This window comes from Chaetodon auriga, chromosome 16 (genome assembly GCF_051107435.1).
Source record: "Chaetodon auriga isolate fChaAug3 chromosome 16, fChaAug3.hap1, whole genome shotgun sequence".
In the NCBI taxonomy this organism is placed as follows: Eukaryota; Metazoa; Chordata; class Actinopteri; order Chaetodontiformes; family Chaetodontidae; genus Chaetodon; species Chaetodon auriga.
In genome coordinates, this window is record NC_135089.1 from 20551911 (window position 1) to 20564219 (window position 12309).

Below are 12309 nucleotides of genomic sequence, written 5' to 3' on the forward strand. Positions count from 1 at the left end.
TACAAGTCAGCTGCCTCTCTAGCAGCTCTGCAAAGCTCACAATGCCTCTGACTCAGAGTTTCTAGTGCAGCTGTAGACTCTTAGTCTAGTGTCAAGCTCAACTCCAGCATGCCATAAAGGTAATTCATTTAGTGATATAACAAGTCATCAAATGAATTACCTTTGTACCACGTCATAAATGCAACATTCACCCACACGGTACTAAAGATTTGGCTTCTAGACAACTTTCATTTAAGAGCTTATTTGGAAGTGGAGAAAGCTCACTCACAGTTCATGCAGCACATATTATGTATGAAGAACAACAACAAGCATCTCTGAAGTGTTTGATAGTGAACCAGAGAAGAAGCCAGGACAGCATTTACAAAAAAGAAAAAAAGTCTTTATTGTTGTTCTGGCTGAAATTGAGTCAAGTCATTGCTGTAATAGAAGAGAACCAAGATTCTTGATTTGGTTTAGCAGGAATATAAAAAGGTCATGTGATCACTGTGATTGTCGGAGCCATTCCAGCTGCTATCAGAGCGGGTGCGTCAGTCCTGCTGGGTGATCATCTTCAGCATCTGCAAGGCCATAGGTCCCTGGTCTGAGGGAATCTGACAACAGACAGAAAGACATTGTTATGCTGAAATTCAACTTTGTTTTGTGATTTCATTTCATGCTTTCAGTGGAGTGCCAGCTGTTCAGTGCCAGGAACAAACTTTGCTCTGAGACGCACTGCTTTCAGTGGGCCAGCAAAGCTGACTAAGTTAGCTTAAGGTGGTGATGTAACACCTCCCAAAAGGGTTTTGTTTTCTGATTTAAATTGTGCTTGTTAGCCATAATGGTCTAAATCATGGTCACTCATGGCTAATTAGCATTTGGAGACAATATTTTTTCCCCAATCATCAGTATGAAATTAACCTTTAACAGGTCCAGTGTGTAGGATTTAATGGCACCTAGTGGTGGGGTTGCAGACTGCAACCAGCTGAACAGCCCTCGCCTCACCCTCCCTTTCCAAACATGTAAGAGAACCTCCAGTGGCCTTGAAACTTGCATAAAATGCAGAAGGGCCTCTCAGCCAGTGTTTGGTTTGTCTCCTCTGGGCTACTGTAGGAACATGGCCTTGCAGTATGGCAGGCTCATGGAAGAGGACCTGCTCCCTCTGTAGATATAAAGAGCTCCTTCTAAGGTAAAGAAAACATGCTTATTTTCAGGTGAGTATACACAGATGAAAACACACTCAGAATCTGTATTGTATTCCATTTCTGCCAGTAGATCCCCCTGAATCCTACACACTGGACCTTAAAAAACAAAGTGACTCATTGTGAAGAGAGCGGGAGGATGAACAGTCCTCTCTCTTCAAATATTCAAGGTGTTGTATCTGTTACCACTCTGGAGTGTGTGTGCAGGTTTCTTAAACACGAGTAAACCCACTAAAAATAGGCAACTGTCTTCTTTCCCATTGCCAGTAGACGAGTTTGTCTTTCTGTATTTTTCTGGGGTGCCATGTTCAATGTCACGACTGCGCCGGAAAACAGGGCGCAGTAGAAAGCAGCATGTAGGCCAGAGACAGTGGTACAGTGTTTACTTTGGATCTGTTACTTCAGTCTATTCAAATTTAACGGAGGCTGAATGATTCCCCTCCAATCAGGAGAGCCTCTCTCACCTCGCTGCCTTGCCAGTTTTGCATTTTGCACGATATGAAGGACAAATTTGCTGTTGCACGCTGTTCCCATAGACTGCAAAATCAATAAATAACCTTCCTGGCTATTCATGTGCCACTATCCAGAGGTTCAACACGAGCACATTGGTCTGAAAAGGGCAAAATGAGCATGTCCATCTGAGTATGTTTCCATCACTTCCAGTTAGAGCTGGACTCAATACATCCCCATGACTATTGCTGAGTCATCTGACCCAGGAATGAATGCTGATTGTCCCCAAAAGCTAAGGCTCATAGTCCAGCCTTAAAGAGGTATGTGATTCTACATTGCAGCATTTTTACAAACTCCATCAGTCAATGTCTTACCATGTGACCGGCTTTGAGGATCCAATAGAAGGCAAAGTTCTTATAAGTCTTGCAGAAAGCGCCAGTGACTCCCGGGGAGGTGGGGTCATCCAGTGCGGTCCACCTGAGCTTGTTAAATCCAGATAGTCCCTCCCACTTCAGCCGCTTCACCCACAGCTCCTGACCTGAGACAGGAAGTAGAGATGAGTATGGCACGGCTCTTTTCCATGGGATTCACCCTGTGACCATGCTGCTACGGCTGAACACACGGTTATACACTGAGCACGTTACCCATGGTGTCCACTATGAGGTCCAGCTGGCCGTTGTACACAGTGACATTGACTCCAGCGGTCAGCAGCTGGTCGACTATATCCACCACCGGCCTCATGAAGTCCCCGGCCATGGAGATGAACACTTCCTCTGCCTGGCCTGGACAGACAGGAGGGGAAAACAGACATGAAGGAGGAGAAAAAAGAATGGGACATTTGCACAAAAGATAGGAAATACAGTCAAACTAAAATCAAAACAAACGGACACAGAGTCCACTATCGATGCGGTACCTCCCCAGGTGACATTCTGAGGGATGATGCCCAGTTTCTTTCTGATAGGTCCATTCATCAGCTCGCTCAGTGATTGGCTGTGGAGGGGACGAATGTGGCGACGTGTCTGCAGAGCTGGTGGGAAAGAAAAAACGAGAGCAGACCTTTTGAAATGATTTGGGCTCTTTTTAAAAAAGGCAGAGAGCGTGTGATCACAGAGTCTTACAGATGAAGTCCTCTCCTGCCGACAGGCGGAGTTTCTCATCCGGGTCCTGGGTGAGGATGTTGTAGAAGTTGACTCCATTGGTGTTCTGACATGTAAACCAAAACAAGACTGCATCAAACCGCATGATCCCTGCATGCAAATGAGGTTGTAATGATGGAAATCAAAAAAAGTAAAATGAGAAAAAGGGATCGTTTTTGCCAAGTATTAGCTGAGAAGACTGTTACCACTATCATGGCTGTGAATACGCAGCTGGAGCCAACTATTCCCTGATATGGTCTATAAATGGCTCCCTTTATATAAAAAGTGGAGCCTCAAACAGTGAAGTGCAGAGATTCGTCCCCCCGTGGTGCACCAACCTGCTCCACCACGGTCTCGGCCACAGACCACAGCTCTGTGGCTTTCTGGAACTGCTGCTGCTCAACAGCTTTCTTCACCGCCTCCGCTGCACTGCTGACGTCTGCCAGGCCGTAATCATCCAGCAGCGACTGCACGGCGAAGGAGCCTCAGTCAGGTGGAAATTCAACAGAGGAGGTGGAGTACAGAATCTGATTTTCATCTGCTGTTTATTACTTACGGTCGTGTAGAGGTACGGTCCCCAGGTCATGACGGAGTCTGCGGATGAAGCAGAAGTCTTACAGTGAGCAGTTGGTTGAAAGATAAACCCCGCTGTGTCTGTTATAGAGGTACGTAACCATGTCCCTGTTGATCTGTGATTGGCTGTTCGAGGTATTAACTTAAATGCACTCCTGTTGAGAAATTCACTGAGCTGCCTTCAAAAATGTGGCGCTTTAATTTTCTTTTGCTCACAGCAAATACCGCTCGCCTTACTGAGCGTGGTTGATAACGTTCATTATAGTTAGAATTGTCCCGGAAATTCGGCATGAATATGATCCATCAAGCTCACAGCATTTCAGAAAACATGCAGCTTTAACATGGAATTCCTCATGTTTGGACTGCAGCAAACAGCAGCAAGTATTTACCTTCCTGAGGTAAATGTCTCTCTCACGCAGACTTCTTGTCTTAATTTGACTGTCACAACATGTTTTTCAGACTCCTTTAAAATGAGAAGTGTGACGCAAGTACGCAGAGCTTACTTCCCATTCCTCGTGCACAAGCAGCAGTTATTTTCCTACATGGACAAATCCACTGAATAAGTAAGTGGTTTAGTAGGAGGGGACGGAGATCTACAGTAACTTTAACTTGTGCTGATGCTTTGAAGACATTTAATTGCTAAAAATCCATCTTTGAAGGAGTTCCATCATGCAGACGTGCAGCGTTTCAGTGGGGTTGCACAAACGTTGTGGTCTAGATGGAAAAAGTGATTGATACTGACCCAGTGGGGAAATCCAGGAGTCCCCAAGTGCCACACCAGCAAAGTTGCATTTCACTGTCCCTTGGGCTATGGCCTGGACAGACAAGTGACACAAATCACCAAAGAAACACGTCATTAAATTAAAAAAAAAAAAAGCCAGCATTAGAGGTCTTTGTTCTATTTAATTTCTTCTGAAATATTTCAGTTGGAACAATGAACACCCACTCCACATTAAAACAGAGCCCCTGGTGTAGTGACTGTCATTGACTGGCTATAATAAATGGCTGGCTTCTGCAGCTTTACCATGCATGCACACTGTAGATCAAGCTCAGATCAGCCTCTGTTGACCGTAACTACACGAGTAAGTACATCCCTCCTTCTGTTAAGATGCAACTGAAAATGATTATCTCTATAACCCACAACAAAAGTTTATTACTTCTGCTTCTTGAGAAAAACCCGCTGACTTGCAAGCAAACCATTAAACTGTCATGTCTATTTGCCTACTCATCCATCATATGACACTTCTTTGGCATGGGGACTTTCTCATATCAGAGAGCTCACGTGGACATGAAGGGACGTAACATTCAGCCATCAGACTCCAGAAGCAGTCCACTCACCTTGGTGAGTTCCAAAGAAATGGCAGCTGCCATCTTCCCTCCATACGACTCAGAGAAGATGTAGAAGGGGATGCTCTGCAGAGAATAAAGCAACCATCACTTCATATTGATACAAACACTGTACAATAAAGAATTCACTTTTTAAAAATACATCTGTTATTAGTCCTCACATAAGAAGACTACATCTGTCTAACTTACTGCTGTTATTGTTCTCAGTTTGTCCTGTCCTGTTTATACTGTGAGCTGCTGGAAAATATTTTTAAACAGGCTCCTAATGCTTTCCATTGCTCAGGTATTTCAGTGTGACAAATAATTAAATAAAACGAAAAAAAAAAATGTAAATCTAGTTAGCAACAGTCAGGCAGCCTCTCCAGGATGCTGTTTGCCTGAGCCAATCTTCTGGACTCCTGTTTCTTTGTACAGTAAGATAATATCAAGCTTCAGTGAAGCGAACTGGACCGCTGTGATACCTGGAACTCAGCCTTCTCTGTAAAGAAGTGCTGGAGCAGCACCAGCATGTCTGAGGCCACCGTGGCCACGTTGGTAGCATATCCGTCTGGCCTGTCAGTGTAGCTGAAGCCAGTGCCCACAGGGTTGTCGACAAATAACACACTGGCTGCCTGGACCTGAAAGAGCCAACACACACACACACACACACACACACACACACACACACACACACACACACACACACACACACACACACACACCAGCATGTTACAAAACACACAGCGCACCGATTTCAAGACTCAACGCAGGAAATGACTCAACCACAGTGAATCAGAGTCTTTTTCTGATCACTAAACAGCTTGTTGAACAAACGGTCAATCACTTTAAAAACCTTGAACTTACCCAGCTCGTATTTCTGGGCTGTAGGTCTGTTTTCAAAGGTCCAATCTCCTCAAAGTTTCCAAAGCCACTTCCTGATCCACCTGGTCCCCCCTGAGGACACGTGGACAAACATCCTCATCGTGTTCCAGCATTAAGAGCAGAAAGCCACGTATGTATTTAATCAGATATTTCTACAGAGATGACGTGTCTGCTATCCAGTTTATAAAGACAAACTGCATGTTGTGGAGAACTAATGTAAGATTATAGTCAGTAATATAGCTGTTCTTTTCCTGAGATGGCTGGTTCTATTTTAAACTCTTGCAGGTTTTGTTCCATCAGTTAACAAACAGTCAGTTCCTCCTCTACAGTTGAAAATAGAAGCAGCACCGCTGTTACTAATTCAGTCACGCCACCAAATGCCTTTCTTTAGTTATCTGGGGTTTGAACCAGCCACCTTCCAACTGTCCACAGCTTATTTAAAGAGACCGTGTCAATGTTTGAGAGTGTTTTAGCTTCAATTTACTGCAACCACTGTGTGACTCACCGCTTATGCCACAATGTTTCTCACTTTTCCAACCTTTGTGGCAGACATTGATTTTGGTATTTCTTTCATATTTGTATGATATGAAAATCGGGTTACAGAGAGTGAACACCTGCTTCAGTTAGCAGTTGGGGGATTTTGTGACAGATTAAAAAGAGGAATAATGACAATGCAGACAGCAGAAAGTGAGATATGAGAGATCATTTTACAAGCACCAGAAAAACAAAATTCATGCCCCAGATCAGTAACAAAGGCTTTGTTATAAGCGCCCTAAACCCAAGCTGAGATACCCCTGATGGTGTCACTAAGGTTATTCTCAACCACACTATAGTGTTTTCAGTGGCTGCCAGTGTACCGTGACTATTATTAACTGACATTATTAACTGATCTTCATGGGTGAAAATCAGGGCAGTGTCCTCTTTAAGATGCATTGCCACACAGCAACAATGCAGCGTTAACACTACAGACAGTGATGGGGTTCAGTGCTGAGAATGACCTGTAATACGTCACAGGGGTCAGTCTCTGTAAATTGATATGTCTAATGCATGGAAACCTGGGTTGTGCTGGAAATCAGGCAAAAACATTCAGAAACAGACAAAGAGATACTAAAGGATGCTTTGGGAAATTAGCCCACGTATGCATGAGCTGCTCAACCATGCAGGAACTCTGGTGTGGACCTCTGAGCTTTGAGGGGTCAGTAGAGGCCAGTGGATCTGTCCTACCTGCAGCCACATGACAAGAGGCAGGTCCTTGTACTCTGCAGACGGGCTGTCAGCGTAGTACAGCCACCAGAACATGTGGGCTCCATCTCTCACTTCCACATAGTTCCAGGCTTCTTTAGCTGCCAGAGGACTGGGGAGCCCTGCACAGGGTTCAAGTCACATCCGTTGTTTTCATTCAGTTCACGTCATACACACAAACCACTTCTATTAAACACAATGTTAAACCACTTCTGGTGCATGAAGCTGGTGAACAGTGAATCACCGCTACTTTCGCTTTGCAGTCAGCAGACAGGAAACCAGTATTTGTTTGCTCGTTATGTCTGAGTGGTTGGCTAGAGAATACATTCAAGCGATGGTAAAAGCGCTACATAAAAACCACGAATCATACCTTTATTCACGATGATGGCGAGGATAAACAACAAACTGCTGGCTGCTGCTGTCCGGCCCATTGTTGAGGCGTGAGTACATGGACGGCGCGGCTCTGTATGGCTTTAACGCTGCAAGATCACATGACCACACTCGGGGTCAGCTGACCGACCCAGTGGTTTGGTTTTTTTTTTTTTTTTTTTTTTTGAAGTTTAGCTTCAGATTTTACTTTGTAGTGTGATATGTAAGCTTAAAAAATCTAGCGAATACATAGATAATAAAAGATTAATTTTACAATTGCGATTTTACAAGCTTCCGGATTTGCTGTGTGGTAATCTGTGCAATTAATTTAGGACAGGGGCTTCATTCCCATTCAGATTGGGGGACACACATGTCCCTTGACCTCTGGAGTCAATGTAAGTGTCGTAATTCAAGTTTTCAGAAACAACATTTTTTAAGGGAGAGACGGAAAAGTCTGCTCAGCAAATCAGTTAGCGCACCAGTTTTTAGTGTTGCCAGATGATATCTGACATTTTTTCCTCAAGATAGCAACCGAAAATAGATTTTAACGATTGAAGTCAGGTGTGACACTCATCATGTTGTTGTTTTACTCTTTGCTCCTTCGTTACTTGGGTCGGCCTGAGAAACGGACCCTGCTGTGAGGAGCGATTCAGTATTAGCTTGTAATAACCGCCTCCACGCCAACAGAGGTCAGTGTTGTGAGGGAGTTGGCCCCAATCACACGTCAAACTTCCTGTTAAACATCGGCCCTTCAAACTAATGGCCCGAAAGAACAAAATACAGACTACATTTTTTTTTTGAGTTATCAGAAACATTGACCGCAAATTAATAACGTCCTCTAAGACCCTTCAGTCATACTTCACGACATGGTATTTCAAGAACTGGAATCTTAATATGGGGCATTCCAGTGAATTAATATGTTTTTATATACGTATAATGAACAATCCTGATGGATTCTCTGTTATCATAAGTTGTAACTATGCTTTACGATTGTTGATAAATGGTTTTCGAAAAGTACGTCATCATAAATAAAATCCCTTTAGCTGATATTCATCCTCTCTATTTGTAAAAATGCAGTTTAAAATGTTACTTATGTTCTTACTTTCTCATAAGCCATCAAGTTGTGTCAGTAATGTCAAGAAGACCTTAATAAACCGCTTTTGTTTGATATTCTCCACAGCCCTTTTGATGATCTCTGATGAATGGCGGATGGATTTTGACACTCTTATCTTGAAATCTCCGACCGGAAACATTATTCATGTTGCCGGCGGAACGCGAGCTTCGTGTTTTGGCGCAGCTGTCATGGCTGCTCACAGTAACAACTTCATCCGCGTGCGCTTGTACTTTGACTACCCGCCGCCAGCTGTCATTGACTGCCGCATGTGCTGGCTGCTCGTGGACCTGAACACGTGCCGCGTGGTGGCGGATTTGGAGAGTATCATCCGAGAGAAGTTTGAATTCAGCCGCCGAAGCATCCTCAACCTCTTCATAGAGGACTGCTACCTGCCGCACACAGAGAGCATCTACGTGGTGCGCGACAACGATAGCGTCAGGTGCGCGTGCTCTTATTTCTCGTCGTGCTGTACCTCGCGAGCTTTCCCGGCTACACTTTGATGAGTTCATGGGTGTATGTGGAGCTGTAGATTTAGGGCCCTCATTCAAAGACAATCATGCAGTTTTGTGACTCTCTGTCCTGTGGATATTGTGACAAAATAATTCTAAACTTAAGATTCACTTACTACCCTTTCCCAGGGCTTTCAGTTACTTTTTGTGGTCTTCCTCAGCACATGGAGTTTGCTCAGTTTTCAAGGATTTAGCTCAGTTAGTCAGTGACTTGAAGCTGCCTCTGGACAAGAAGACAAAAAATGTGTATTCCTGAAAATGTGACTCTTCTTTTAAAGATGTGTTTGCAAATGCTCCAAAGTTGTTCATGTTCATTCTTGATTTGCCAGGGTGAAGGTGGACTGTCTGGCTCAGGTGAATGGAAACAGCAGCTGTCCAGACATACCTGCAGCAAGTGAGAAGAGCAGAAAGAGACAGAGACCCACAGAAGACGATGAGCCAGGAGAAAATGGAGTGAGTGTGGAGTGGAAGAAGAAAAAGAGGAAAAAAGGGAGCGAGAAGAGCATCGAGAGGGATGCCAAGCAGGCTTCAGGTGATGAAAGGAATAAGAAGTCCCACGAGAAGCACAAAGAGAAGAAGAAGAACAGAAAGAAGGCAAAGGAGAATGGCCCTGCTGTCACCCCCAGACCCCCTGCCTCGAGCAAAAAAACCCCAGCCAAGGTCGACCAGCCAGTTCAAAGCATCAAGAAGCCCCCAGTGGCACAAGCTAAAACAAAGGATGCCTCCTCCTCCTCCTCTTCCTCAGATTCCAGCAGCAGCAGTAGTGAGGAAGACGCAGCACCCAAAAGAACACCTGCTCAAAATCCTGCACCCAAAACACCCTCCTCCACACCTGCTGCTTCCAAGGCACCTCCAGCCACCAAACTGAGCCAGGGGAAACCACACCCTCCTTCATCATCCTCTTCAGAAAGCGCCTCCTCTTCAGATGAGGCCATCAGTGTGAAAATCCCACCAAAAAACAAACCTGTAACACCCAAAACCCCTAACGCGCTAGTAAGTGATCACTCAAAACCTCAGCAGCCTCCTCCTGCCCTGCAGCCCACAAACTGTGCACAGAAGCAGGCTGCGAGCGCAGCCGTGCCTCCTCAGGACACAGTGGCGGAGCCTGGTACCTCAAGCAGCGAGGAGGAGATCGAGCTGGTTATCCGACGGCCAGCGCAGCATCTGGGCCGCGCTGTGGGCGGTCAGGCGACTTGGAGAGGCCGCGGCCGAGGAAGGCCCAGGCGCGGTGGCCCTGGAGAGAGGGGAAGGGGTGAAGGTAGAGGGGGCATCAGAGGGCACAATGGCAGCTTTGAGTTCAGCTATAATGGAGCAGAGGAGCCGTCCTACCAGACTGACTCACTGACCAACCTGTCAGTCGTCCTCCAGGTCTGTCCACATGTGTCTGCACCTGTGTGTCATCACTAGAAATGAGTGTAGTTACAGCAGGATACTATAATTTAGATTTCAGAAGCAATTCTTAGTTCAGTGTTTAAAGTTGCATCTGTTGTGTAAATGTAAACATGGTATTAAATACTACCCGCCTGTCCTGAAATACTGTGCATGGAGAGACATTCATTCTTGTCTACATCTCTGTATGTAGAGCCGAGCAGAAAGTGCTCCTAAACAGGACTACAGCTCTATGCCCCTGCTGGCGGCCCCTCCACAGGTGGGCCAGAGGATCGCCTTCAAGGTGAGCCTCGTCTGGTGTCATTAGCTACTGTGTGTCTGCTCTGCATGCCCACTTGATAACATATTTAGCTTTGAAGCCCCGATCGTTCTAACTCCAGTCCTGTTTGTGTGTGTTCACAGTTGCTGGAGCTGACTGAGAACTATACACCAGAGGTATCAGAATACAAGGTAAGTGCAGCTTTGATTATTGATCTCATGATACTGGCTGGACCCCTCATGAAGTCGTAACTGCTCATTCATACTGGGGTCACCACACCACTCATCACCCATGTTGCTGTGCATTTTAGGAGGGAAGGATTGTGAGCTTTGACCACACCACTCAGCAGATTGAGCTGGAACTACATAATGTTTCTCGGGGTAAGGATCGTATCACCACAGAGGCAGACTGTATGAATCACATTTTAAAATGCCTAGTTCAGAGTTGAGCTTTTAAGACTGTTTTTCCTTCCAAAACTGGGCTGGAAATTATCTTTGGAGAGTCAATGAGCTCACCACCTAGCCAAATAACAACATGGGAGTGATGGAATCACTGATACTGATAAATAAAACATCACTTTTGTGCAGCATTGTCCTTATTATAGTTAAAGGAGAAAAACCTTTCTCTCTACTTGAGTTTTAAATGTGACGTACTTAAGCAGATTATACAATATTTTCCAATGTTTTCCACACGTCCCTGCCTCTTCCTCAGCTCCTGTAGAGCCTGGCAAGTTTGACCTGGTCTATCAGAACCCGGATGGCTCGGAGAGAGTGGAGTACGCGGTGTCCAGAGGCTCTCGGGTAAGCCTTTGCTTATTATCATTTTATGAATAATTTCCTAAACAGCACTGCTTAAAGGCTGTGCGCTGTCCACAGTTTTATAATACGCCTCCTAGTGGAAGTTATGTATTGGATCCACAGTTTGGTCGATTTTGGTATTGCATGGGCACAATAGCATCGCTTGGCAACCTCACTATGACGACCAGACTACAAGAAGCTGTGCACAGGTGCAGTGCTGCTGTTTGCTAAAAAATGGCTGTAAAACTGACTTTCAGTGGAATGATAATATGATCATATAATGCAGATGGTTTTGTACATTTATCCTCTCCAAATTAATGATTTAGTTGAAATTCTAACTAAAAACAAATTCGTTTTCTGTGTTACAGTTAAAAACCATCCGCTAACAAATGAGCAAACTTCATCAAACGTTTGTTTGAGTTTTTGTTGTTGTTGTTCCCACATAAAATCCCTGGGATTAAGTCTTATTAAAAGTCCCAGGGCTCTCCAAAAAATGATGATTCCAGGGACCACATGGTAACTGAGCGCACTCTTCATTATGGGGGCCAGAAATGATGGCATGTGCAGAAAGTGGCAGTTGTTGCCATTTGAGTGGTGTCTGTGGTATTGTTTCCTGTAATATCCATACTGACCTTGTTTTAATCTTGGTGTAGTCACGGTTAAAGTAACATCTTCGCCTACCTCCCACAGGTGACAGAACGCTGGGACTCCCTGCTGGAGCCAAGGCTGATCATTTAAATCTGCAAACACAGTGAATTTGAACAAGCCCTCAGTTTGGCAAGATGGATTTCCCTTTTCTTGCTGTGCTTCATGACAAGTCATCATTTTGCACACAACAGCGAGTGCATAACAAAGGACAGGTGTCAGTATGAAATGAAATGCTAGTTTTTTTATATGTCAGTGTTTTTAGTGATTGTTTCCAGGACCGGAACATAATGGTTTTATGTTTTGTACAGTGATGTGACTGTGGATATCAGTCTTGTATAAACTGTTTTTCTAATAAAAACTACATCTCCTGCTCTGATGTCAGCTGTATTATTCCAATGTGGGAATGTTCTGTTTTATGGAGGCACATGTCTGCCAGG

General features: G+C 44.7%; 2 protein-coding genes across 2 annotated transcripts; one reads left to right on the forward strand and one right to left on the reverse strand.

The window, feature by feature from the left end:
* Nucleotides 1–357: 357 nt before the first annotated feature.
* Nucleotides 358–7284, reverse strand: scpep1 (serine carboxypeptidase 1). The gene is made up of 13 exons (XM_076753163.1): nt 7158–7284; nt 6770–6909; nt 5528–5617; nt 5146–5301; nt 4676–4750; nt 4080–4152; nt 3321–3358; nt 3103–3231; nt 2747–2831; nt 2542–2655; nt 2273–2410; nt 2003–2166; nt 358–590 (listed from the first exon to the last, which is right to left on the reverse strand). The coding sequence occupies exons 1-13, from the start codon at nt 7216–7218 to the stop codon at nt 528–530; spliced, it is 1326 nt and encodes a 441-aa protein (XP_076609278.1). The 5' UTR covers nt 7219–7284; the 3' UTR covers nt 358–527.
* A 1161-nt stretch (nt 7285–8445) lies between these two features.
* coil (coilin p80) lies at nt 8446–12245 on the forward strand. The gene is made up of 7 exons (XM_076753162.1): nt 8446–8709; nt 9109–10147; nt 10362–10451; nt 10571–10618; nt 10738–10807; nt 11139–11227; nt 11915–12245. The coding sequence occupies exons 1-7, from the start codon at nt 8459–8461 to the stop codon at nt 11960–11962; spliced, it is 1635 nt and encodes a 544-aa protein (XP_076609277.1). The 5' UTR covers nt 8446–8458; the 3' UTR covers nt 11963–12245.
* The last annotated feature ends 64 nt before the right edge of the window (nt 12246–12309 follow it).